General features: G+C 41.6%; 1 protein-coding gene across 4 annotated transcripts in view; it reads left to right on the forward strand.

The window, feature by feature from the left end:
- Positions 1–26,840, forward strand: part of RFTN2 (raftlin family member 2) — a 478,219-nt gene that overhangs the window by 265,014 nt on the left and 186,365 nt on the right. For all 4 annotated transcript variants that reach the window (XM_069225820.1, XM_069225818.1, XM_069225822.1 and 1 more), the window contains 2 exons: positions 5,535–5,646; positions 13,369–13,681. In XM_069225820.1, coding sequence (XP_069081921.1) covers positions 5,535–5,646; positions 13,369–13,681 — 425 coding nt within the window. The remainder of the gene's footprint in view (positions 1–5,534; positions 5,647–13,368; positions 13,682–26,840) is intronic.

The raw sequence follows: 26,840 nt of genomic DNA on the forward strand, positions 1-26,840 counted from the left end.
AATTTAGAGAATTATAAAAATATGATATAATTTTACAATGAAGGTAATGCAATATAAAATTAGTTGTTTGGATGTGTAATATGGTCAACTGGCCAAAATACATGATTTGTATATTTATACAACGGTAACAGAACCTGACAAAAATGTGGTTGTGCAATATGGTAGCTATAGCATGAATATGATTAGAGATTGATTATTTGTATTTTATATATATATACTGTTCTGTCTTTCTTCTTGCACTTTGTGAATGGCTTATAGTCTTTTTACCATCCTTGAGGCATTTTATTTGTTTTTAAGGGAGGTGGTGCACATTGTTTTCATTGGCTGTGAGGAAGATCTCTGGGAGATCGAAACATGTTGCCATTACATTTCTTTATCACATAGAAACAAAACTGTGGAGTGCGTTTTTTCAGGTACTGGTGACAGTGGTACTTGGAATCCTTTTTTTATTTTTATTAAGCGGTGGCCGGCTTCCGCACGTCGCACCAACCCCGCCAGAGTGGACTTAGCCGGGTAATGCCAGCAAATGTGTTTAATTAATATATATATATATATATATATATATATATATATATATATATATATATAGTTCCACACAAAATCGCTTCCGTCTGAGCCCAAACAAGGAAGTCCTTGGCGGGGACGCGAACCCTATATATCAATCACAGTTCCTCTTACCAAAATACCAAAAGTCCATACAGGAAGAAAAACTGCTGCGGTCACCATCGTCTTGGAATGAAGTTAATCCATTTTATTTGGCAACAAAATAACCAGACGTTGCATTTCGGAAATCGTTGTTTCCTTGTTCCTGGATATTTTACCTTGTCAATACCTTCATTTCCTTATATTCATATGTTTCAATACAAAGCAAACAACATAAACGATGGGCTCTGAACACTTCCTTTTTTGTACACAATTACGGTGGCCATCTTAAAACATGTATTTCAACCCCGTACAAGTGCAATTAAGTCTGTATACATCGTAATTAATTAATCTTAAAGGCGGATTCCATAGATGAATTTGAATTAATATCCTGATTAGATTGTATAATATTTACAAATATTCAACTATTCCAATTTCAATCGTATTAATATATTTACAACCCAATCATGCATAATTATGGAGGCCATCTTTAAACATGTATTTCAACCCTGTACGGGTATAATTATATCTGTATACGTAATTATTCCTAAAGATGGATTACATGGATTAATTTGAATTAATATCATGATTAGATTGTATAATATTTCCAATTTCAATCATATTAATATGTTTACAATCCAATCACAATTATTCATAACTCATCCAATGTAAAACCCCAGGGGGTATAAAACAGCAAGTAATTGCCACAGTGGATTACAAATACTTAAACAGATTTAAAGTAATCTTCATGATCCTCTAATAAAAATATTTTGGACTCCATACAGGTCAATACCCAAGTGGGATATATTTTTACAACTCTCACTGAGAGTATAAAGGATACAGTAACTCTTTTGCTTCTCATCTTTTTCTTCAATCCACTATTTTTTTTCCGCACTGTACCAGGCCCATCAAAATTTAACACATCCACCTGAAAAACATTAAAATACCATCAGCTAGACAGTAAATAAAAAACAAATCCAATACAGCGTGAAATTCATACTACTCTAAAGACAGCTGTTAGCTTATCAGGTGAATGGCTAATTCCTTGTTTAATCCTATAGGCTGCATAGTATTCAAACCAACAATCAAACGAGATTCCAGTTTTCTTAGTTCAAGGGTTCTATTACCCCCTACCCCCATTTAGTACAATCCTGTCTAAGACATAAAATTTCAATGTATTGAGGTTTTGTTCATGGTATTCTTTAAAATGTCTTGCTACTGGATATGATTCATCATCATCCTTAATATATATATATATATATATATATATATATATATATATAACAACATTAATAATAACGGAATATGGGTTATAGCACTTGGGAGCTTTACATGGTAGGACTGAAGCTCAGTAAGTTCTTCACCTACAGTTGATGTTACAGATTCTGACTGCTAATACCCATATATTGGATATGCATGCAAAGGCAGAGTATGTGGACCTGACCCCTATGGTGATGTTATAAAAAGTAACTGAAAGACAATATTCACAGTGGACAAGAAACACCACCTAGATTGTCAGCTAAGCCCATGGATCTTGGCGATCAAAGAGGAATACGCAAGGCAGTAACAGTAAGGGTGTAGGACTAAATACAACCACGATAGACAAGGAGCTAGCAAGAAGGAGTGCTTAACAGGAAAGAAGGGAAAACAAAGGGCCCACTTGGCAGAAAACAAGTAACAAACATACAAGGAAACTAGATGCAAGACAGCAGGAAAAAAGCAAACTAGGAACTGGAACAAAGAAAATGAAAGAAAGGCAAGGATTGGGAAAAGAAAAATGCAGAAGGGCAGGCTTCAAGGAAGCACAAGAAGTGCTGGTGCAGGAATCAAGGAAATAAGGAAACCAGGAAACACTGCTGGCAAAAACAGTACTAGGAACAAGAAATAGCTGAAGCTCAGGAGTCAAATAACACTGCAGGGAGTGTTAGTTTGTGAACAAGGATTTGCTACAGCTCATAAACACTAACAAGGATAACTACAGCCTACAGCTCAGGAGCAAGGAATAACTACAGCTCAGGAACAGGAATAACTATGGCTCAGGAACTCAGGAATTAAGAATAGCAGAAGCTCAGGAAACTTCAGGAAACAAGGGTCGGGCTCCCTGGAAAGCAGCTACAATGACCAACACTGGGCTTAAGGGAGCTGAGGTTTAAAGGGTTCACAGTAATCACATGCATCAGGTGTGCGCAAGCTAGCAGCAGCCACAGGTGTGCTGTATTCCTCCATCTACTCTTGGCCTGCATTGGTGGAGATGAAGCAGTGAGCAGGGAATTCTAGGTAATGGAGTTCCAAGCATTAGCAGACTGGCTTCTACAAAACCCGGCATGGATTGGGAATGGATGGTAATTTTCAAGTAGTGTCCAAATGGGTGGCAGCCAGGATATGCATGCTGGGGAAGGTCCGGAGTCTTATTAGAGCATTGGAAAGTCCCACAATATGGACCCTAGTGGTGGACACGAGAGTACAGGAAGCAAATTGTGACAAAACCTTGCACACTGAAAAATCCCCAAAAAGGGTAAGTCTCCTGAAAAAGTGCCTCTAGGATCGCCAAGAAAGACTTTAAGGCAATGCTCGCTTAGAGATGCTTTTCCCAGGTGGCCCTCCAGCCTCCCATTTGCCTTTCAGCCAAAACCACTCCTGCCCAGAGTTCTCAAGAAGATCAGGAACAACCAGGCCCAATCTATTCTTGTGGCTATGGACTGGGAAAGGAGAGTCTGGTATCCTGAACTGTTGAGCATGAGCATTGGTCCTTTGATCAGGCTGCATCTTTGGGAGGACCTTCTGTCATAGCAACTGGGCAGAGTTCTTCACCTGAACCTAAAAACACTTTGCCTTCATGCATAGAGATTCTGCAGCAACTGTTGACAGCTTTCGAACTTACACCCGAAGTCCGCAATGTTATTTTGGTGGCCAGATGTCCCTTCACTAAGACGGTATATGCCTGTCGTTGGAGAAGTTTGTGGCACGTGTAAAAACCAACATGTTGATCCTTTCTCTGTACCCCTTTTCCAAGTTTTACTGCAGAAGGGCTCTGCTTTCGGCATGTTGAAAGGTTATCTTTCTGCCATGTCTGCATTTCTGTGGTTGCTCGACCAGCCGTCCCATTTAAAATCCCCTATTGTTCATAGGTTCTCGAAATGCCTCAAACATATGTTTTCACCAGCGTCTTTTATTATGCTCAGTGGTTGTGAATTTAGTTCTTCGGTTTCTGATGTGCACTCCCTTTGAGCCACTTCACAACTGCCCACTCAGTCTCCTAAGCATTAAAACTGCATTTCTAATGGTGATAACATCTGCCTGGAAGGTCAGTGATTTACAGGCACCGCCAGCAAATCCTTCATATCTTACCATCTATCCAGACAAGCTGGCCCTTTGAACTTGAGCATCGTTTTTGCAGAGACTGGTAACTCCTTTCCATGTAGGCCAGTCTGTCGTTCTGCCTACCTTATCCCTCTAAAGAAGAAGAGAGACTTCAGTGACTGGACCCAAAATGAGCATTGTCCTTCTACCATGACCCTACAAAAGAGTTTTGGATGGACGATCAACTGGGGCATGTCATAGCCAAGAAAGGCAAGGCGTTGGAGAAACATAATTTTGCAGTGGATTGTGGTCTGCATCAAAACAGCTATGCATTGGCCAAAAAGCAACCACCTGAGAGCTTGCGTGCTCACTCTACCACAGCCAAAGCCGTAACCACTGAGTTACCTTGCACAGTTCCTGTTCTGGATACCTGTCGGGCAGCAACGTGGGCTTCTTTTCATATGTTTACAAGGCACTACTGCCTGTACAGTCAGGTCTGGTGTGCTGGTCACTTTGGCCATTCAGTTCTACAGGACTTTTTAGTCTAATCTGTATTGCAGCCCCACCCCTGGGGTTGTATTGCTTGGATATCTATTCTAAGGTAAGGAATCTGCAGCTGGAAGTCTCTATAACATGAAAAAGTTACTTATCTTCTGCAGCGCCTTATATAGTAGAGACTCTTGTCATAGATTCCTTACCAGTCCTCCCTGCTCTGTGATCAGACTTATTGTAAAGGGTTCACCCTTTCTAAGGTCCCTAGCTTTGCACACCAGTGGTCAGTGTTCCTCCATGCTTCTGGCAAGGAAAGTCACAATAAGAAACTGCCATCAGCGTGCTGTGGTGGTGCCTAGATAGACACCACACACATCATTTCCGGTGTGTTCTACACCACGCGGAGTCGAATGACCAATGCGGGGGTACTGCTCATCAAAAGTTTCTGGAACCAGTCTGACTTTTGAGGAAAATTCTAAAGTAAAGAATCTGCAGCTTTATAGAGTCTCTACCAGATAAGGCGTTACAGGAGGTAAGTAACTTGTTATTTATTTATTATAATCAAACTGCATCACTGTTTTCATGCTAATAACAGACTAAAATGTAAAGAAACCCTCTGAGGGTAATCATACATTACGAAAAAAAAGATGAGTACCTGCTTGCCATGTTTTTGACTCAGTCTTGCAATGCTGTTCCTAACAAAGTACACCTTCCTAGGCCCATGTCCTGAAGTAATGATGTAATGAACTTTAATCAAGGAAAATGATTAATAGAAACTGAAAGCAGCACAACGTGGAGTGTGCAGCAGCTATGAAAGCCAATGATATTTCAAAACAAGCATCATAAACAAAATACCTGTTTGCACAAAACGGCTTGTGATTTATTGCATCTCTCAGATGTGTTCTAACGATAATCACACATTACGTATATGTATATTGTATATTTAAGTAGTTTATCACATGCGCCTTCTAAACCAAACTGCCATTGCAGCATGCATGACTGGGTTCTGTTGTGCTTCATTTGTGCAGATTCTCTGAGTCAGGTTTTGCCTATGAAACTATTAACCTGTTTGACATCAAGTACGTTTTTTTCTGCTCTAGTCAGAAGAATACACAATCTCAAAGACTAAGGCGTCCCAGACTTTCTTTTGAGGAATGGCCTTTCACGTGTGAAACACTGACTATTGAATTTATGAAAGGACTGTTGGAAAAGGTATGTGCTATTTAGAAAACCTTACTTTGGAATATTCTGCTGTCTCATTTTCGAAATATTGTGTATCTCTTCTAATGGATTTATAATTTTCTTTTTAGTGCAGTATGATTTCAGTCTTTCTGGTACAATCGTATAGAAACTGTAGGGCTTACCCTTAGAATATTTTGCACAACTGGATCTAATTTACCCGGGCAATTAACGCCTTCTGTGACTGCAAATAACAGATCCATATTCAGAGAATCAGGATCTGCTGATTTTCCTCGTTACATTTGGCTCTCTACTCTGGAACTACCTCAGTTGGTTGGATATTTTGCAGTTTGAATTATAAGTAATAAAGTAAGTGTCCCGGGGCTTGCCAATTGATGGGGGGGAGGGGGTGTAATATTGATGGACATAAATATCCATCTCCAAAAGTTATGACACAACAGTTTTGGGAAGGGAAGTACTTATTTATATATAAGTATAGATGTACTATACTTAACTTTTTATCTATGTACCCTGAAGATATACAACAGCAAGTAACATAACAGTGGAGTTAAAAATAGTAAATATATATCTACCTATACATATGTACCTTAGTTAATGATATTGTGGTAGTTGATATTGTGGCCACAATATTTTGACAGGTCAATATTAAAATTTTATTATTCTGGTAGAAAAGCCCAACAGAGCGAAAACCCACAAAGTCCAAATCTTGTGGGTATTGCAGTGCTTTTTTACCATGTTCATTCAACTCGTACGGTTAGGCCTATTTCAGGTAGATGTACAGTTGTACAGATGTAAGTTTTCTGGAAAGTTCTTTTTTAAGAGGTGACTTGGAAAAGGATTTTTTTTCCAACATTTCCTGAAGGTCAGCAGGTCTTGGTTTTATTCCAACAACAAGTACTGTTGTATGTATGATGTTTGTGATGTGGGAGACAATCTTATTTATAAAACACAAAAGCCTTCAGGTGATTGCAGAGGTTTTAGTATTGTGTTGGCATTTGCAGAAAGATTTCATGTCAGAATGTCATAGACGTCAATATTATACTACAAAACAATGTATCAAAATTTCAAGAATAGTACGTACAGGTAGGGATACAGTTACTGTTCTTAGCTCCACATCTGTGTACCTTAAAGATGATCTATCTATCTATCTATCTATCTATCTATCTATCTATCTATCTATCTATCTATCTATCTGTCTATCTATCTTTCGACTATATTCCAGTGCTGCACCTACTGCACCGAAACAAGATCAGACTGCTCCTTTTCATGTTGGTGTTTATTGCATCTGCGGTGCGGGCCTGGCAGTTCATTATTTTACTCTGACTGTGTCCTTTTGTTTCATTGTTACAAAGGCTTTATGTGGTGTTGACGGTTTTGGAAGTCTTCAACACTCTATCCTCAAGTGTGACACTAGAGTTTTTTGGCTGCCACAGCCATAAATACTCAGCCTCCTCAGTTGACCCTGAAACGTGTATTTGGGAACTGCTGGATGACTTCCACTAACTTTGCGGTTCATCTGCTTTATATAGACGTGAAGGGAACTATAGGGTTTCCGGCAACTTAGTCTCAATTAGCTCTGCCAACAGAAACCCTTCACATAGCAACCCCTTTGTCACTAGACAGGCAAATCACAGGGACAGTGGCCCTTCTCTATATAGGGTGTGTTGACCTTGGCTGATATTTGCTGTTTGAAACTTCGACCTCCATGCAACACTTGGAATTCTCGAGCATGACTAACAATGACCCTGATGCACAATGAGAAAAATCCCTATGCATCAGAACTATACATTTTTTATTTTCCTGAAACAAACTCCCTCATTTGGGCAAACAGGAATCTCTAATTATGGTGGGCTAATGCTCAGACATCAAACTTTAAATGACCAGCTTAGTCTTGTGATACTTTATTGTTGAACACATGGCGGGGGCGTTGGTTAAGAGATGGTCTGCTCCCTTGATTTTGGGTCTCAGTGTAAGGTAGGGAGCCAGACTAGTGAAACACCTTAAACAACATATCTTAAGAGTGAGTCTTTGTGTTGTCTCCGTAGTGAAACACTATTCCACAACATGGCACCCACATGCAAACCTGTTGAACCTGTGAAGACAAGGCCGGCTGTTGGTTTACTTGCTGCTTCCAACTAGTGTCTATGGTAGGAGCTTCTTAAGGCAAGCAGATTAAAGTTCTTTGACAAGACATGTTAACAGATATAGGGCCTGATTTAGGATGTTGGTGGAAAGGGGGGTGGACCTTCATTAGGTAGACGGTGAAGACTAGTCTGTCTCCACTGCCTTCATAACCCGCCAATGGCCAGAAGAGGAAGGGCTGTCGAAGGTTTAGCCATGTGTCTACCCTCTGATTTATGGGCGGGCATATACCCAGTTTTTACTTTTGCAAACTGCCACCTAAAACGTTGCTTTATGTAAAAGTAAAAGCTTTTCTATGACCCCCCTCGCCCCCACATCATGGGAAAACATTCCCATGGTGAGGGAGGTCATCACTTTTTTTGTATTTTCGGAAGCAAAATCGTGCTTTGGTAGGGAGCCCAAGGCAGTCAGAACACAAACATATTTAAACAAACACCTTGTTGTTTTTGAGTCAGCCCACAAACTTTATCCCTTAATTTCTGAACCATAGGTTTGGATTCAGTTTAGGGACTCGAGTCAGGTGTGAATATGGATAGAGTTTCTAAGGTAGCTTTAGACCTGGCCCTTTTTCCAGGGTCATCCTCAAACTTTTTGCCTTCCTCCTGCCGTCTTTCTGACCTCTTTTTCTTGGCTCTAGGATTCTGGGCACTTTATCACTGCTGATCAGAACTGCATGTGCTCTCCCTTCTAAACTTGGTATGATTGACTTGGCTTATTTAATTTACCTGTACGTCCCTTGTAAAGTGTATACCATGTACTGAGAGCTGGTAAATTAAATGTTACTAGTGGGCCTGCAGCACAGATTGTACCACCCACTGAAGTAGCCGTTCAACATGTCTCAGGCCAGTCACTGCAGGGCCTGCATGCGCAGTTTATTGCCACACTGACTTGGCAAGCCAAACTAATTGCCAAGGCCTAACTCGCTTTTTGCTATACCTAAGTCACCCCTAAGGCAGGCCTTAGATATCCCTATGGGCAGGGGCTGTGTATGTAAAAGGTAAGACATATGTCTTTATGTATTAAATCTTCTAATAGTGAAAGACAGTCTATTTAGTTTCTCACTACTGTTAGTGCTGCTCCTCTCATAGGATTGCATTGGAAATGCCCTCTCATACATTATTCCACTTACTATTAATTAACTTAACTTCAGTGGTTGAATTAATCCAGATATCAACATTGAAGCAAACCAATACATAGGGACTACGGAGAGTTTGCTTGATTATACCTTTGTTACTAATAAGTATTGCAGTAAGTAATGCAGTAAGTAATGTTCCAAATAATTTGAAGGAAGTAAAGTAACCTTATCCACACATAATGGAACTAAAATGCAGAATAAATTATTCAAAACGTTTTAAAACTGTAGCCAAACTAGATGATACCTTAGCCATGAAAAGGCTCAAATGGGCATGTCATTCTAATCTGTCATATGAGAAATGAAAGAGCCAACACGGGGTGTCAAAAATAAACTCAATGATCAATGATGAAACTGGCTATCAGACTATAATTATTTGGAAGAAAGCTCTAACATCGTTACTTGACTGCTATTCACAAATGTATAGGCCACAGAATGGGTGCATGACAATGAAGCAACTAACAAGGCAATTGAAAAAAGGTTCCATTCCAGTCAATCTAGAATTTGTGGTCCTCAGAGGTTGATATAAACCAAAATGCTGGGCCGCAAAACAATCTTTGACATAAAAAGATGGGATGACATAACTAGATGCTCTTCCACTCATGATTCCAAGCCATTGTGGGGGCTAATCCGTAATCTTAACTGGTCAGAACAGATCATAATATCATCAATTCAGACATATGGACGTCTTACCTGTTTGAAATCCGCTATGATGTACAATTGACCAGTGAGATCTGAACCTTAGAGCACAGTTCATGTCTTGAGATCTCTGACAAAATGATATTATCTTCTGTGAAACAAGCAAAACAGACTGTTGCTCCTGGTACACGTGGTATACCGGTCATTGTCCTATAACTTGATCTAGAGTTTTGTGTAACACTGTGCAAAACCACAATGGAAGCAGACATTAACCTAGAGACATGCGAATTATCAATTCTACATCCAGTATATAAAAAAAAAAATCCAGAGGACCCATAAAAACATAAAACCATAGCCCTACTGGATAGTGACGTCAAAATGTACACCTGTATCCTCCTTTTTGAAATAGAGGAATGAATAACACATTCATAAATAGTGCCAGCAAACCAAACTGACGTCAGAAAAGGATCCGAAACACTGAGTAATATTTTGCACATTCATTTATTGGCTCAAACAAACATAGCCAACAGGACTTCACTCTGTCTGGTATCTGGATTTTAGTGCTGCTTTTGACTGTGTCAGTAGAGGTCTACTTTGGAGAAAGCTAGTAGCAAGGGTCATATCGCAAGCCCTATTAAAACCTACTCTTTTTTTGTATATTGATACCTAGGTAAGGATAAGCATAGGCAACCAAATATCGGTCTGTAGAAAACTCAGTACAAATTGCGCCCTTAAACAGATATGCATGTAGGCCTCACCCTTATTCAACCTTTTCACTGCAGATTTGTCATCTGTTATCAGGACATCAAGATTATTTGCCCCCAGATTGGGACAATAACAAATATCAGTGCTCCAGTATGCGGACAATATGGTTCTTCTAAATTACAATCCAGTTGGTTTTCAAAGATCTCTCAGTGCTTTACAGGCATATAATAATGATCACAATCTTAAATTAAATGTGAGAAAAATAAGATTATGATATTTTGGAAACACAAATATAATTGAAATACTGGAAGGGAAAAAATTGAACAAACAGACTCATACCAATATTTGGGTGTATAGAAAAGAAAGAATGTGGATCAAGCTTGTCAACTCATGGCAGTAAAATATAAAGCACACCACCACCAATATTAGCTAAGGCTTCTGTAAAACAATTGAATCAGTCCACCATTGAAGTCTGTCTTGGATGAAAGTAACATTTTACTCATCTGTTACATATGGCTTTCCAACTTATGGGGATGAACTTCATAACAAATTTGAAACCATACCAAGTGAAGCAATTAGATATAGTTTTGACTTCCTAAACAGTTGTCCCGCCACCTAATTAAGACTCCAACGTGGCTTTTAAAATGAGGGCCATATTTTAGATCTGCAGTTCATCTTCAATCATCTGGAAAGAATTATGCAATTTTCCTAAAGTCTTCTCTTGCAAGGGTGTCACAAACCTTAATAGAATTCTCAATAAATTGGAAATATTGGTAGACTGGACTATGGACTATAAGCTGTTCAAAAACGGCCAAATACGCGGTGTCTCTTTCCTCCTTTGTTGAAAACATTGGCCAGTTTTCAGAGCTTAAAATAGGGTAAGTTTTAGTACCTATGTTTTCCAGCTTGACCCCTCAGCATTATTTTAAATCTTACCTAAGGCCAATTATTAGAAAAAAATCACGAGATTTAGGTTTCTGTTTTTACCAACTGCAGAGATAAGGACAGGTTGGAAAATTGCTCCCTTATGCAGTTGTTGTAGAATTGTTGTGTTAGGTATTCCACCTTGTATCCACAAATTCTAGACCTAATTTGTTACTGTCCCGGTCTAATAACAGAGGGTAGAAACATTTTATGGCCTTATTTAAATGTTTGGGAATTTGGAGCATTAGTGAAGTAATTTGTAAATACTTTCTGGGTGAAGACAATAATATGATTTTCAGACGTAGGAAATTTAGTGATAATTGATCTGGAAAATGCGAGGTCAGGCTTGCACGTTGTTGTCTGCCAATGTACTAAAAGACAAAGGCCCTCATTACGACCCTTGCGGACGGGGGAGAAGTGGCGGTAATACCGCCAACAGGCCGGCGGGAAAAAAATGGAATTATGACCATGGCGCCGCCACTTCTCCACTCTGACCGCCAGGGCGGTGCCGACCGCTGGGCTGGAGACTTCAGTCTCCAGCCCGGCGGTCGTCACCAGACCGCCGGCGGTATCAGGACCTTGCATACCGCCATGGATTTCAGATGGTTTGGAACCGCCGCGAAATCCATGGCGGTAGGCACTATCAGTGCCAGGGAATTCCTTCCATGGCACTGATAGGGGTCTCCCCCAGCCCCCTCCCCCACCCCGAGTCCTCCCCCCACACCCCTGACCACCCTACCACCCTCCAAAGGTGGCAGGACCCCCCTCCCCACCCCTACCCCAAACATCAACTTACACCCCCCCACCCCCAACATCAACTTACACCCCCCTCCCCACCTCCACCCCCAACATCAACATACACACCCCCTACACGCACACATACACTACAACAACACATAGCCGCACACATACAAACAGACATGCAAACAGACCGACCCGCACACATTTTCCAGACACACAACACACCCCGCATGCATACACGCACTGACACACCCCCTCTACATACTCACACGCACACCCCCATGCACGCACACAACACACAACATCCCCTCACCCCCCTCCCCTAACGGACGATCACCTTACCTTGTCCGGTGATCCTCCGGGAGGGGACGGGATCCATGGAGGCTGCTCCTCCGCCAGCTCCCCGTCACCAGAACACCGCCACACCGAATCCTGGGTTGGGATTTGGTGGACGGTGTTCTGATGATGGGGTGGTGGAGGTGGAGCAGCCTCCACTTCCCCGCCGACTGCCAGTATGGCTGCTGGCGGCTCTCCGTCTGAAAAAGGACAGAGGGCTGCCAGCAGTCATGATTCGCTGCACGGAAAACCGCCTGCACTGGCGGTCTTCAGCACAGCAGTACCTTGGCGGTCTTGGAAAAAGACTGCTGAGGTTGAAATGAGGGCCAAAGTTAGCTGCTTGTGATTAAGTGCCTGAAATACTGCATGATCTTTTGTATGATTCATTGATTTGCTTTGCTATTTATATAATGTATATGTCAATGTATTTAATAACATCTTGTATAATATTCAAATCAGGACTTTCAGATAGTTTTAATTAACTGTTATTAACACTATATACATATATATATATATATACACACATATATATATATATATATATATATATATATATATATATATATATATACGTCCTTAATGATATCTTTTCATTTGTCATCAGTGATGATCATTGATATCATGAGTGTTGTAAAGTGTCATAAGCAGTGCATGTCGAGGATGCAAGTTACAGTTAATTGTGGTAAATATAACTAGTGAATTTCAGTGGGTTTTTGGCCTCTTCCCCCGTACATGAACAAACTGCCTCCCACCCATTAACCTACTTGCCAGTGGACACAAACCCCTTTTTTCCAGGAAGGGACAGTGGAGGATGAAATAGTTTTTTTGTAACAGTGTCAAAGTTATTAACAAACCAAAATATCAATTTCCTGTGGTAACTAGGTCCTAACTATTCCTATGAGGAAGCAAATATTTATATGCCCTACATATATGCCCTCAGACCTAAAGGGGCACCAACAACAGCTACGTTACACAACATCTCAAAAGTCATTTGTTCCTCACTCTCTTGTAAATATGGTCTTTTGAGTGTCTACTAATCTTCAACATCAGTTCAGTTTCTCTTACTCCTGTGAATAATAAAACAAATATCACCTAGTGTTCCGCTTCCATTCTAGGTGAATGAGGCATCCAAGAGAGGAAGGAAATTTGTTGGATTTCTTACAAGACCTGTATCTCTGTTCAAACCAACCAACGGTACACGTTATATGGATGCTGAAGACGTGTTTGAAGCAAAACATAAAAGAAAAGTAGAGCAGATGAAAGATGAAGGGGATGAAAATTACAAAAACTGGATGGAAGGAACACTGAGTGGTCAGTCATCTGAAAGTGGGATAGAGGAAGAAAGTCAAGAAGAAACTCGGAACTTCCATGAGGCACGTCCCCAATCTGGAAGAGAAAGCAGTCTTTCGAGATCGCAAAAGGGAGAAGGTAACGTCTTTTTCAGTGGTGCCTATTTCATCATGCGTTTGTTGAAGTCAATGTATTTTGTACCCTTTGCCAGTCTTCGTGATTTAAAATATTTTGATCTTGGTATTTTTTTTCTGTGCGTAATATTCAGATTGTCCATTTTACACGAATTATTTGTTAGATAATACTCAAGGGGATTTCCTTTTACTTTTTCCATTACATCCAATTAGTGAAATACCTGAGCTGCATATTTTGCTCTACTTTATTTCTCCACAGTGCCACTTTAATCATAGTTTTGAAAGTATTAATCCAGTTTTTTTGTAGCAGTCGTATGAACAGGCACGCACAATGGTGTTGTGCTATGTGCTATTCACTCGTGAAAGTTTCTCAGTCCAAGCAATTCATTGGCACATCATCAGCTAGCTCAAAGGACGTTGTTACTTTCCAAGGATCCAGGGATCACAGAACTACATTGCTGTGATGCAATATATTGGTGATCATGTCTAACCTCCCAGTTGAACTACACATGTTGCTTCAGTAAGAAAGTCATTATTAAATCAAGATTTAGTTTTCCCAGCAATTCATGGGATATTCCTCTAACACACCATTATACTGTTGTAATTGATGTCTATCATCTATTTATTTTTATGGTTGGCTTAATGATTCAATTTGTGCACCCCAAGCTTCTGGTGATATAAGAATTAGGGTCTTGGATGTTGTAAGTGTTGCGATCGGAAAAGAGATATGTGCAAGTACAATGTTTCAGGAAAGGCATTTAGCTGTTGCACCATCCTAATATAGCATTTGCTGTTTTCTATGCTGCTGTGGGTTAAACTGATATATTCCCTCAAAATGATTATGCACCTGTTAGTCACTTCTTTAATCTTGGATTGTGGAGTCCTGCATGGTTCATCACAATCTCCATCATTGTTTAATGTGTACATGTCCCCTTTACTTCATTTCATTGAGAGGCACTGGCTCAGTCTCCAATAATATGCAGATGACACTTAACTGTGCACTCATCAAGATAAATAAAGGTGATGGCAAATTAGCTGTTGGGGCGCCTTTCATATATACAACCTTGACAGAGGGGGGCAGCTGGTTTCTACAAAATACATCTTAAACTTAGACCATTATTTTAGAGGGACAATAAATAAAAGAAGAGAAATGCTGTGTGCACACAATGGATATCAACAATGAATCCCTCAAGATGTAGTTAGGAATTTAGGGTTTTTACTAGGGGCACAGGCTTATCCCCGGGCCCATCAAATATACCAGACAGTCAGAAATAGTATCCGAAACATAGACAAATTCCAATGTGTTATCCTTGTCATTTTTAAGATGTGACTGGACTCTGTGGTCATGCCCTCCCCTGGCAATTTAATGCAGAGTTTACATGATATTCCACTGTTGTCATTGCAAACTTAGGACATTCTGCTGTTAAATCAGCAGCTAAATTAATAAAACTATTATCATGTTACAGAGTCCAGAGACAGGATTAGATTATTGCTGGTTCACATTAGTCTTCCGGTGCCATAAGGGACAAGCCCTCTGATGTCTCCTGGCGACTTTCATGTGGTATATTCAGACCTAAAGACTGCCTAAAAAAAAGCAAATTGCTGAAAAGTGTCAACACCAAATATGCCAAGAGAGGAAATAACGATTTTCTCACTGGAGTAAATTCCTTTTGCAGCTGAAAGTGGCCCACTCTATTGATCTCTTCTGGAAAGCAGTATTTCTTTACACTTTGCTGATTCCAGACTACACACCTCTTACAGCTCACTTTTCAACCCGAGTGACCAGCACATAGAGGCAATTTATTTTGCTGTGGTACTTAAGTAATATAGAGGCTAATGTTCAAAACCACGATTGAGAATCAAAAATTGCTATATATAACAAATTGCAATTTGTGAATCCCATACCATTATGTCCAAACCACTTTTATGTCCAAATCACTACTTTGTAGGCATCACCCTTATTAAATAAAGATTTACAAATTACCGTTCATAGTAGATTGGAATTTATGAATCTGTTGTGAGCTGCAAAAAACAAGTGGCATATGCAGCAACTGAAGGCATCACACACCAGGAAGTCAGCCAGAAGCAGTGCTGGAGAGCCAGGGAGCCATGTAGAGGAGCAGAGGTCAAAACCTACCACAGTGCTAACAGCATATCATAAACAATGGCAAGACATAGGTCACCTAAGGATGGTGTAAGAAAAAGAAAATTAAGGGCCATATGTACGAACACATAGACATAGAATGGGTAAAATCCTTTGATACATCTGGCCCTGAGTGACCTTGAATTGGACTTCCCTAGCAATACCAAAGAACACTAAAAAAGCACACAGCACCATATAAATGTAGTGGGATTCACAAACCTGATTATTGAAGAAATTAGGAAAAATTGTGTGACCTCTCCAGGACTAAAGAGGGAGGAGGAAGCTGTAGGCAGGATACAAGTTGACAGAGGAGGACCTGACACTGAACCACCATCACATTACTAGGTAAATTAATCAAAAACGTAATAAAGATTAGGTTTATGAGTGGGACGTGAACTCGTAAAAGAAGTGTATGCTTCTCAAACATCTTCTACTTAAAATTTTAAATGTGTTAGCATCTACACAGCCTTCATGTAATCTGTCTCATTGAGCTCTACAATCCTTGTCAAATTTCTAACATTGAATTTAGAGTAGTGTATTTCATGTACCCTATATATGTTGCAATTGGCTGTGGTGTTTACATGATATTCAGGTCCAAATCTTTAATTAAAATGCAGTCATCATCACAATGAGCAGAAATTGTATCTGAGATATACCTGACACTCCAGTATTGGAAGTTTCATAGATTCACATGCTTGAATCATTCCACACCATTAGGATGGGTCTCCCCCCGCCATCAGTTTAGTATTCTGTCAGAGTCATTTTGGAAAAAGGACTAAAGCTGAGAGTCCACCAATCAGGCGACACCACTCTTTAGAACACTCCTGAGAGAAGCTCCAGTCCCTCAGATTTTCTACTGCACGTTGTGCTAGGGAGTCTTACACCTCTCCATCGTCGACGAAGATGACAGTGACTATCACTTCCAAATCTGCCTCTTTTCCATCGCCGACATCGGCGGTGGTGGCATCAACTACTAAGCCGTCACCATAAAGATCTCTTCTCTGTCGTCGACAACAGCCACTCCACAGATGACGAGTACAACTCCAGCATTACAGCAGGCAATTCCACCTGCTATACCGTCAACGGCCTCGTTGTCACCCCCGTTGACTACCCCGCCGAGAAGTGAAAAGGCAAAAATAAAAAAAAGTGAAATTAACCCCTTAACACACTTCCCCAAGTAAAGTGACTCCATTGATACCATTTCACCTGCTGGAATTAGATGACGTGAGGGACCCTATGGAACAGCGCATAACCGCTTGCAGTTGAATGTAAAATGTGAGGAAGAATACTATGATGACTATGATCCACAAGATTTTACTTCTGAGAGGCAGCCATCCCAAGAAGGAATGGTGTATATGCCAAGCTTCCTGATTCCTGACTTACAAGTAATGCTGGCTAATAATAAAAAAAGATTCCCGCCCACCGGAGAAGCGGTGCCTTAGCCATCTAGGCTTGTAAGATCGGCAGCGCCTCAAGTAGCCACCTCGCTTCAGAGGCCTATATCCTTAACTTTGACTACCATTCATACACCACCTTCAGCCCTGCTGCAGGACACTGACACCTCAGACGAAGAGCATGAAGAAGGTGAGCTACAAGATGATCACACGGAATGGAAGGATTATGTGGTCTCTACTCCATCATCTCCATCCAAGCAGAAGCATTGCTTTTTATATAATTTCAAAGAGCTGTTCCAAAAGACCTTACATTCCATGCCTATGGTCAGTCATATATGGGAAGAAGGATTGAAGGACATGCAGAACCCAGCAACAGTCACAGCACTACTCCCGCACCTTGATAAAAAATATAAAGCGCCGGAAGATGCACCCACCTGCTTCACAGGCCACCCACATGCAGATTCAATAATAGCGCAAGAGGCCCAAAGGAGGTCCAACAACCCCTCCACACAAATCTCAGCTCCTCCGGACAAGGAAGGGCGACAGTTAGATAACAGTGAGAGCGGCTAATTCTCTGGCAGTCTTAGGTAGATACGATAGGCAACTATAGGCTGACATCACCCCATACATTGACCAGCTACTAGACGAGGCCAAGCTAGAAGCAAGGAAAATCTTGCAGGAGGGAGAGCGCACATCCGCAGATTATCAACTGGGCAATGGACATTGCCACCACTGCATTTCGTCAGCTGGCAGGGGCTGCGTGCTCAGGAGACAAGGCTGGCTAAAAGCCAAGTCCTTTTGATGGACAAGCCCTATTTGGGAAACAAGTCGACAAAGCTCTTCAAGCAATTAAGACAGATACAGAGACACCCAAACCGCTGGGGACTCTACAATTCAGAAGGTCTTCCTTTTGTGGTACCAGACGACGTGGGATGCCTTCACAATACAGATCCCCCTCGTACATGTCCTCCTCCCAACAATTTTGTCACCAATACTCTCCGGGGCATCTTCCACAAGCGGCATATATTAGACCTGCTTCTAGGGGACGACCGGCTCGTCAAGGGAAGGACTCTGTTTGCTGGCAATGATCTCGCCAGGGCTCCAGCTACCCCGATCCCTTCACCATTCAATCTAGGGGGCAAGATCTTGTCATTCCTCCATCAGTGGCAATCCATAACATCAGACCAATGGGTCTTGGACCTGGTACAGTTTGGACACACTAGAATTTGTTCAAATGCCACCTGGCAATCTGCCTCGCCAATCTATTCCCTAATATCTCCATCATCTCAGACTGGAGGTCAACAAAATGCTTCTCAAGGAAGCAATAGAGAATGTCGCAGCTTCTCAGCGGGGAAAAATTCTACTGCTGATTCTTCCTCATTCGCAAAAAATGGAAAGAATGGAGACCTATCCTCAATCGCAGAGACTTAAACACCTATCTGAAGAAACAATCATTCCGCATGATAACTCTACAGGACATCCTCCCCCGTTTAAACCATGGATACTATCTGTCCACCCTAGATTTGAAGAACGCATATTTTCACATCCCTTTCCACAGACAGTTCCTAAGATTCACTGTAGCTGGCAGCCACTACCAGTCTTGAGCTCGCATCACCATCAGAGATCATGGGGGAATGCATTTTCGATGGCATGGTATGGAATCTTTGCTTACGCTTTTCCACGCATTCCCCTGACTCCAAGGGTTCTCACCAAGATGAAAATCAAATCCTGCACACTGATCTTAATAGCCCCAATGTGACGTTGACAACACTTATTTACAGAGCTTCTCCTGTTCTCATTGAGCATCAGATCCCACTGAAGGTATCTCCACATCTCCTGACCATGAACAAAGGCCAAGTCTTGCACCAGAATCCAGAATCCCTACCCTTATCAGTATGGCTCCTGAGCACAATGAGTTCGCACTTCTAGACATCCCTCCAGAGTGTAGGATTATAATCTCTAGGGCCAGAGCAGGGCCAGAGCAGCCAGCACTAACAAAACTTACTCATGTAAGTGGAAGAGATTCTGTCTATGGTGTCAACAACAACAGTTACATTCTATATCATCTTCATCGGAGCAAATATTGCCATACCTGTTGCAGCTGGCACGTTCGGGCCTAGCTCATGCCAGCATCAGGGTTCATCTAGCGCCCATCTCGTCTTTTAGATGCTCATATATTTTGCCCTCTTTGTGGTCCTCCATACTCATCAAGCAATTTCTAAAGGGGTTATTCCGGGTCTTTCCACCTTTCAGGCCTCCTCCCTCAACCTGGAGGAACTGCTGCACTTTCACACAGCATTACTGCCTTGATACCACTCCTCAAGGGGAAGTAGATGTGGGCCAGGCAGTCCTAAGACATTTTTTCCAGTAAAGGTGAGCTATCTCTACTATCCCACCATCCTACGTTTAGTTCTGCACATTGTTTATCTTAAAAGGCATCTAAAAGGAAATGTTAATATAATGTATAGTTTCTTCTAGTTACTGAGCTAAGCAGCTGGTTTTTGAGTTATTATATATATATATATATATATATATATATATATATATACTTAAAAATCTTGTTCATATTCTTTTGAAGCACTCATAGCTAATACTACAATGTGCATCACTACTGCTTACTACTCTGATTCAAGCATGTGAATCTATAAAACATCCAATACTAGAGTAAGAAAATAAGGTCCTTACATGTAACTATAGCACTCCAGTATTGGAATCTTTCATAGATTCACATGCGACCCACCCACCTCCCAGAGAAGCTCACTGTTACCTTTCTCACTTACATTTTATGTGTATGCACTAGTGCTCTGAAAGTCTGAGGGACTCGAGCTTCTCTCAGGAGTGTTCTAAAGGATGGTGCCGCCTGATTGGTAAACTCTCAGCTTTAGTCCTTTTTTCAAAATGACTCTGATAGAATACTAAACTGATGGGCCTAAGGCCTTTAGGTCTAGGCCTATTTTAACACTACTTTATAAAGGTACAGGGGACACCCATCTCAATGAGGGGTAATGATTCAAGCATGTAAATCTATGAAAGGTTCCAATACTGGAGAACTATAGTTACAGGGAGGAAGCAGGGAGTCAGACTCCCACCCTACACTTCCAGACCCCCAGGAGTCAACTGCGGAATCCCCCAAGGATCCTCACTGAGTCCCACACTGTTCAATGTATATATGGCCCCTGTTACTGCAACGTCAGAAGCCACGGTATGAACATCGTGTCATATGCCAATGACACACAACTCATCATTTCCCTCACCGAAGATCCAGACATGGCCAAAAGGAACTTTCACACTGGAAAGGAAGCCATCACCACCTGGATGAGAGAAAGCTGCCTCAAGCTCAACTCCAACAAGAAGGAGCTCATCATCTTCGGAAATGCCACCTCAGCTTGGGACAACTCTTGGTGGCCCACATCCCTCAGCAATCCCCCTGCAAAGACCGAGCACGCCCGCAACTTAGGAATCATCCTCAACTCCTCCCTATCCATGACGCGCCAGGTGAACTCTGTCGCCTCCTCCTGCTGACACACACTTCGTAAACTTCAGAAGATCTTCAGATGGATCCCAGCACACTGTTGCAGTACTGTCACCCACGCCTTAGTCACGAGCAAGCTCGACTACGGCAACGCCCTCTATGCCGGCACATCAATAAACTCCAACTCATCCAGAACGCCACCGCCAGACTCATTCTGGACCTCTCACGCTGGGAGCACATCTCCCAACACCTGAGGACCCTCCACAGGCTACCGGATGAGAAGCAAATCACCTTCAAGCTTCTCACCCACACGTCCAAGGCCATACACAACGCAGTACAAGCCTACCTGAACCACTTCGTCACCTTCCTCACCCCCTCCAGATCCCTCCACTCCGCCCAGATGGCCCTGGCCACCATCCCTCACATTCGCAAAACCACCGCCGGAGGACGATCTTTCACCTACACTGCAGCAAAGAGCTGTAACAACCTCTCCCTGCACCTCAGACAAAGCCCATCGCTCACCATCTTCAGGAAGAACCTCAAGATGTGGCTCTTCGGATAAGGCTCCTAACCCCCCCACCCCCCAGTGCCTTGAGACCCTCAAGGGTGAGTAGCCGTGCTTTACAAATATTGATTGATTGATTGATTGAAGGTAAACGTGCTTTCTCACTTTTTTGTCAGTAAGATTACATGTAGACTTTCATGTGAGGATATAAAATTACATGTTCATTGGGAAATTCTGTACATGCATTTGAAGCCAGGCACAGAAAGAGGGACACCCCTCCGGTACTGAAGAAATACATATGCACCAGTGACTGCTGCATCTTACAGCAGTCCACCTGTTGATCCAACACCATCAACAAAGCCAGTGATGATTTTTGCAATTGTGCCTACAAGATGTGCAACAACAACTATGCATCCTAAAAACAATTAAACCATGGAGCAGCTAACCAGGGACGTATCAATATAACCTTCAGTACCTAGACAGGGTAATTCTGAATGGAAAGTTGGCTGTCAATTGCAAGTAAGCATCCTTACTGGTACTAAGATTCATAGGTTTGTGAAATCTATGCAGTTGATCCAAAGTAAGCAGCACGTGTTAACGTGAGTGAAATAGGAGGGAGAAAGGGGGCATGAGATTATCAGATCTGGCATGTCAGAAATAAAATCAATCAAGGACCTTTGTGAAGTTATAGCTGGGTCAGCTGCACATAGATGTTGACAGAAGTAGAAGACTTGCATCTACAACTACATCAATGTACAGACGTGCTGAAGATGTGTAAGCTGAACATGTGAGACATAGTGGTGATGTTGGAAGAAGCCTACAACAAGTAGCTGCTACAATGGAAGGACTGTAGAAAGCTAATGTAGCCATGAAACCTTTCTCTGTACTAGGGGAGAGAGGAGGCCTATAGCCTCAGCAGAGCATCTGTGACCCTCAAGCCTCAACAAGGTGCAGGAGAAACCAGCGAAATGAAGCACCAGACGGACAGAGGACTAGACAAAGGCACAAACATTGTTTAATAGAACGCCATACATGTTTTACAATTTTTATTGTAATGTCATTGTTAATAGGTAAAGTTATTTTGTGGGCGATCCATGTCGTTTTGCTTTACTTATTGTTCATCTCATAGTCTGTATCATGATCTGTGAGTAAATCCTCACACATGATCGCATCAAAGTAAATAGTGTTACTTTTCATTTATATTTTATTTTAAATATATATATATATATAAAATTAACTCAAAGGTAATTGTTCATCACATTAGTCCGCCTTTTGCTGCTGCTCTTGCTGCAGCCTATCCTGGGAGTGGGTTCTATGAGTAGGCATTGCCATCATCTGAGTCAGGGAGAACTTTCCTTATTGTGATATTATGCAGCATAACACATGTAGTAGTTATCTTTCAGCATGTCTCCTCCCATTTTTTGTAGGTATCATAATATAACCTTATAGCCCATTGTTGCGAGCTATACTGGTCAGTAAAAGCCCGCTCCAGCGCTAAATGCCCGAGCCGAAGGTGAGAGGGGCTTTAATGCTGGTATAGCCCAGATACAGAGGGCTAAAAGGCTATTAGAAAATTCCGCCACAAGAAGGCAGAATGTTCTAATAAATTAAACAAAGACATCACAGAGCCTGAGGGGATTGAAAGCAACAGCTGTGAACGACAGAATTGGAATGTTGGAGCACTCGGCTTCTGCCGGCAATTAGAAGCCCGGAGCACTCCATTGTTTTCAGTGGAGCTTCCAATATTCTAATATTATAATCCCCCCTTCAGTAGTCCAAATGTCCTCTCACTGATGTTCGTTGTATGCTTGTGTACAACATTATGGGGGTTATTCTAACTTTGGAGGAGTGTTAATCCGTCCCAAAAGTGACGGTAAAGTGACGGATATACCACCAGCCGTATTACGAGTTCCATAGGATATAATGGACTCGTAATACGGCTGGTGGTAAATCCGTCACTTTTCCATCACTTTTGGGACGGATTAACACCTCCTCCAAAGTTAGAATAACCCCCTATATCTCCCTTGTTGTACGAGGATTTAGATATGGGGTGAGAATTCAAGGAAGTCAGACATACGCACTGTCATTAAACAAATGTATGTGGCTGTTCATTTTTTTAATTATCATCTTCAATAAAACAGTTAGACGGTATTATGTCTTACTAAATAGCCACCCGTCTTGAGGGTCTCCTCTTGCTTCCAGTCATACAAAGTGAAAGTCAAAGTTTATTGACAGATTTAAAAAAATACCATTTTCATTGCCTAAAAGTATAAAATGCAATCAATAAAAACAATTCCTAATCAAAAAATGCAGTGCAGCAATGGCCAACTTTATAGTGGTTACGAGTTTGGTTGCTATGTAAAACAGTGCAATCTAGCAATAAAAATAAATCAAAACAACCCAATGCACCATAGAATCAATCTCTATATCGTGATTCACTGCCGTTGCGGTGTCCATTTTTGCTTATTATCCATGTCACATGTAAGAATTTAGAAATGGCCACCACAACTACAGAAGAGGAATCGCTCTTGAAAATCCACAGTGCACTGTCTCTGTCCATAACTGATACATTCCTACACAGGGTAACAAGCCATCTGCGCCTAGGAGTTGCATATTTGGGTCAGAAAAAGAGCAAGTGTTCCTCAATTTTAAAGAACAAAAGTTGCAACTTCTTGCACCTTCATTAGAGGGATCCGTTGTGCAGTAAAAGCCGCTATTGGCAGAATCCCGTATTGGAACATATTGGAACATCAAAAACAAGGTGCAAGCTTGTGCTGGATGTATGTAATCAAGGAAGTCCTCAGCTTTAAACACCGATTTATACATTAAAAAACACCTTGTGAGGCTCCTTCTACGGCTTGACTAATCATTTTGGGAAGCTGTCATCTCCCAGTATCTATACTTGACCATTTTAGCCAGGTTGGCCTGGATAGACAAGGAATCCTCCCAAAACTCCCCTAGACCCAAAACTCCCTTAGAGCCAGTACGGTCCATGCTCTTTTCATACATCCTAGCCACTTGCTCTTTGAGACCGATGACTGGAGGCTCAAGATGTCACTAAGGCCCAATCTATCATCTTGGAGGTCACTTGTGGTCCAAACTTGGACCCAGAACAGAAGCATTTTTAGAACCGTCAACTCTGAAACAAAATTTGTCCCTAGATCAAGTCTTAAAGGCAGCAAAGGAGTTTCCTTTTTCAAACCAGTAATGGCTCTAAAAAAGTTATTCTCTTCGACACTCAGGGTACAGATGTTGGAGTATCCCCATAATTCTGCACCATGCAGTGCTGTTTCCCGCACCTACATTTTATACATTATTGTTGCAGCAGTAATGGGAAACCACTGGGCCTTTTTTGCCATCCTGATGGTGGCTTCAGCTCTGTGGCTTAGAACATAGAAACGTTTTTCAATTTTTCAATTTGAGGAGCCCAAGATCCAGAATTAGCCAATTCAACCCCTAATTAATCAAATTCTCCAGTGCCTTACATAATTTTACTGTGCCATTTGCTCGCTTTCTCTTGGAGAAGATCATCAATTTTGTTTTGGCAACATTCACCTCTAGACCATAATCCTTACAAAAAATGCAGAATCTGTCTATCTGCTGGATGCTTTTCTTGACTGAGATTGGATCTGTTAGTTCCCCCTTGGTGCCACAACAAATTCTAGCATAGTTCCCTTCATGAAGATGAATTATAATTCTTAATAGTTCAACCGTAACTCCTACTTCCCGCAAAGTCACCCACAGCCTTTCCCTTGGGACCAGATAGAATGCAGCACGGAGGCCCACAAATGCCACAAAAATGTCACAGCTCCTTATATCAACTGTTTTCCTCTTAATCTGCAAAAAGCGTAAAACTAGGTCGATGGAACTAGTCAAGGGTCTAAACCCTTCTTGCAGATTAGATATTGCATGGCTGTCATCAGTCCACTCGACAAATCGTTCCAGGATTTGCTTGGACAAAACCTTTTCAAAGTTGTCCAGAAGACTAATGGAGCAGTAGTTGGATGGAACCCCTGGGTTTCTCTTTTTAAAAATGGGAACAATCTCAGCCCACTCCATGTGAGTGGGATTGGAGCACCTGCAGTGAACGCAATTGTAATGATGTTGACACATGAGACCCAGATACTGCTATCAGATTAATAGAGATCATCTGGAATTTTATCCAAGCCTGGTGCTTTCCCTTGCTTTAATGCTTTAATTGCTAATTGCTAGGGCAGTCTCTTCTAGGGAAAATTCTAGTGGAGCTCCAGGCTCGCCCATATTAGGAGAGGGAGCAGATGCAGGGACAAGAGCCACAGCTGACTAACCACCAGAAACCTTTTTAATCGTTAGTTGAAGAAGCCTGAAGCAACTCATCCCAAAGCTTGTCTTCTCAAGCTACTTTTGCTTGCTTTAATTCCTGCCTATATTCAGCTCTGGCTGCCCTAATCTCCCTGCAGTTCCACCTTTAATTGTATTTATCAAACTGCTTTTAGCCTTTCTACAGCTATCATTGAACCATCCAGTTGGAGTACTCTTACATCCTGTGGCGCTGGACCTAGAAACAAAAAGATCCCTTAGGCTATTGCAAAATTTGACATATACTGCTATAATAGTCTTATTGTCTTCCCAGTTGATATGCATAACCTCGATATGTTTAACAAGCATTGAATACAAGGGTGACATATCATCGGGGGAACAGTTTAGTTTCCCACTTCACATTTCTATAGTTATTGGTGACCTTCAACTGCTGGTCATATCTCCCAGTAGATGACAGAGGAATTAATGCTAGCAATTTGTGAACGCGGAGTACCAGGGGATCATAAGCACTCTCATCCTGTGCAATTACCATTGCCTCAATAATGTAATGTCCAGCAAAATTATAATATTGCTTGCATAAGCCCCATGTCTAAAAGTTGGGGAAGGTATTAGATCAGATGGCGACCACTATTGCATGCTTGCAATCCGTGGGCTAGAGTGACATATAACATCTGGAGAGCAGCCCTAGTTAGACATTTTTTAGATAGGCTTCTCAACTCTGAAATGCCCCACAATGGATCTTCTTCCTGAGCTATATCAGTGCAATAATATTGGGTTCATAGGTAGCATTACAATCACCCATGACTATTACATAATGAGAGCCAGAAAGGCCTGCCAAGATCTTATCCAATATGTGTAGAGTTGGAGATTCATGAGATTTCCCTATGCTTCTGTTAAAGACATTTATGATTGGCATAGACGGATCCATAGGAGAAGTAAGAGCTAACCATTGGATGTCCCTAGATTCCATTTTAAGTTTGGTTACCGAGTAAGAAAGGAATACACTCACCCAGGCAAGCAACCCACTCGATGGTTACCCTGCTGCTGATCCACTGTTTGGGATCCAATAGCTCTTAAAGCCACACCTGTATATGGGATCTGTGGCCCAGGACTCCTGAAATAGGCATATTAAGGGGCATATTTATACTCTGTTTGCGCCGGATTTGCGTCGTTTTTTTTTGCGCAAAGCTAACTCCATATTTATACTTTGGCGTTAGACCCGTCTAGCGCCAAAGATCTTGGAGTTTGCGTCATTTTTGAGCGTGGACACCTACCTTGCGTTAATTATATGCAAGGTAGGCGTTCCCTTCTAAAAAATTACTCTAAGGCATGTGCGCCTTATTTAAACTC

Source organism: Pleurodeles waltl, chromosome 3_1 (assembly GCF_031143425.1).
Source record: "Pleurodeles waltl isolate 20211129_DDA chromosome 3_1, aPleWal1.hap1.20221129, whole genome shotgun sequence".
NCBI lineage: Eukaryota > Metazoa > Chordata > Amphibia > Caudata > Salamandridae > Pleurodeles > Pleurodeles waltl.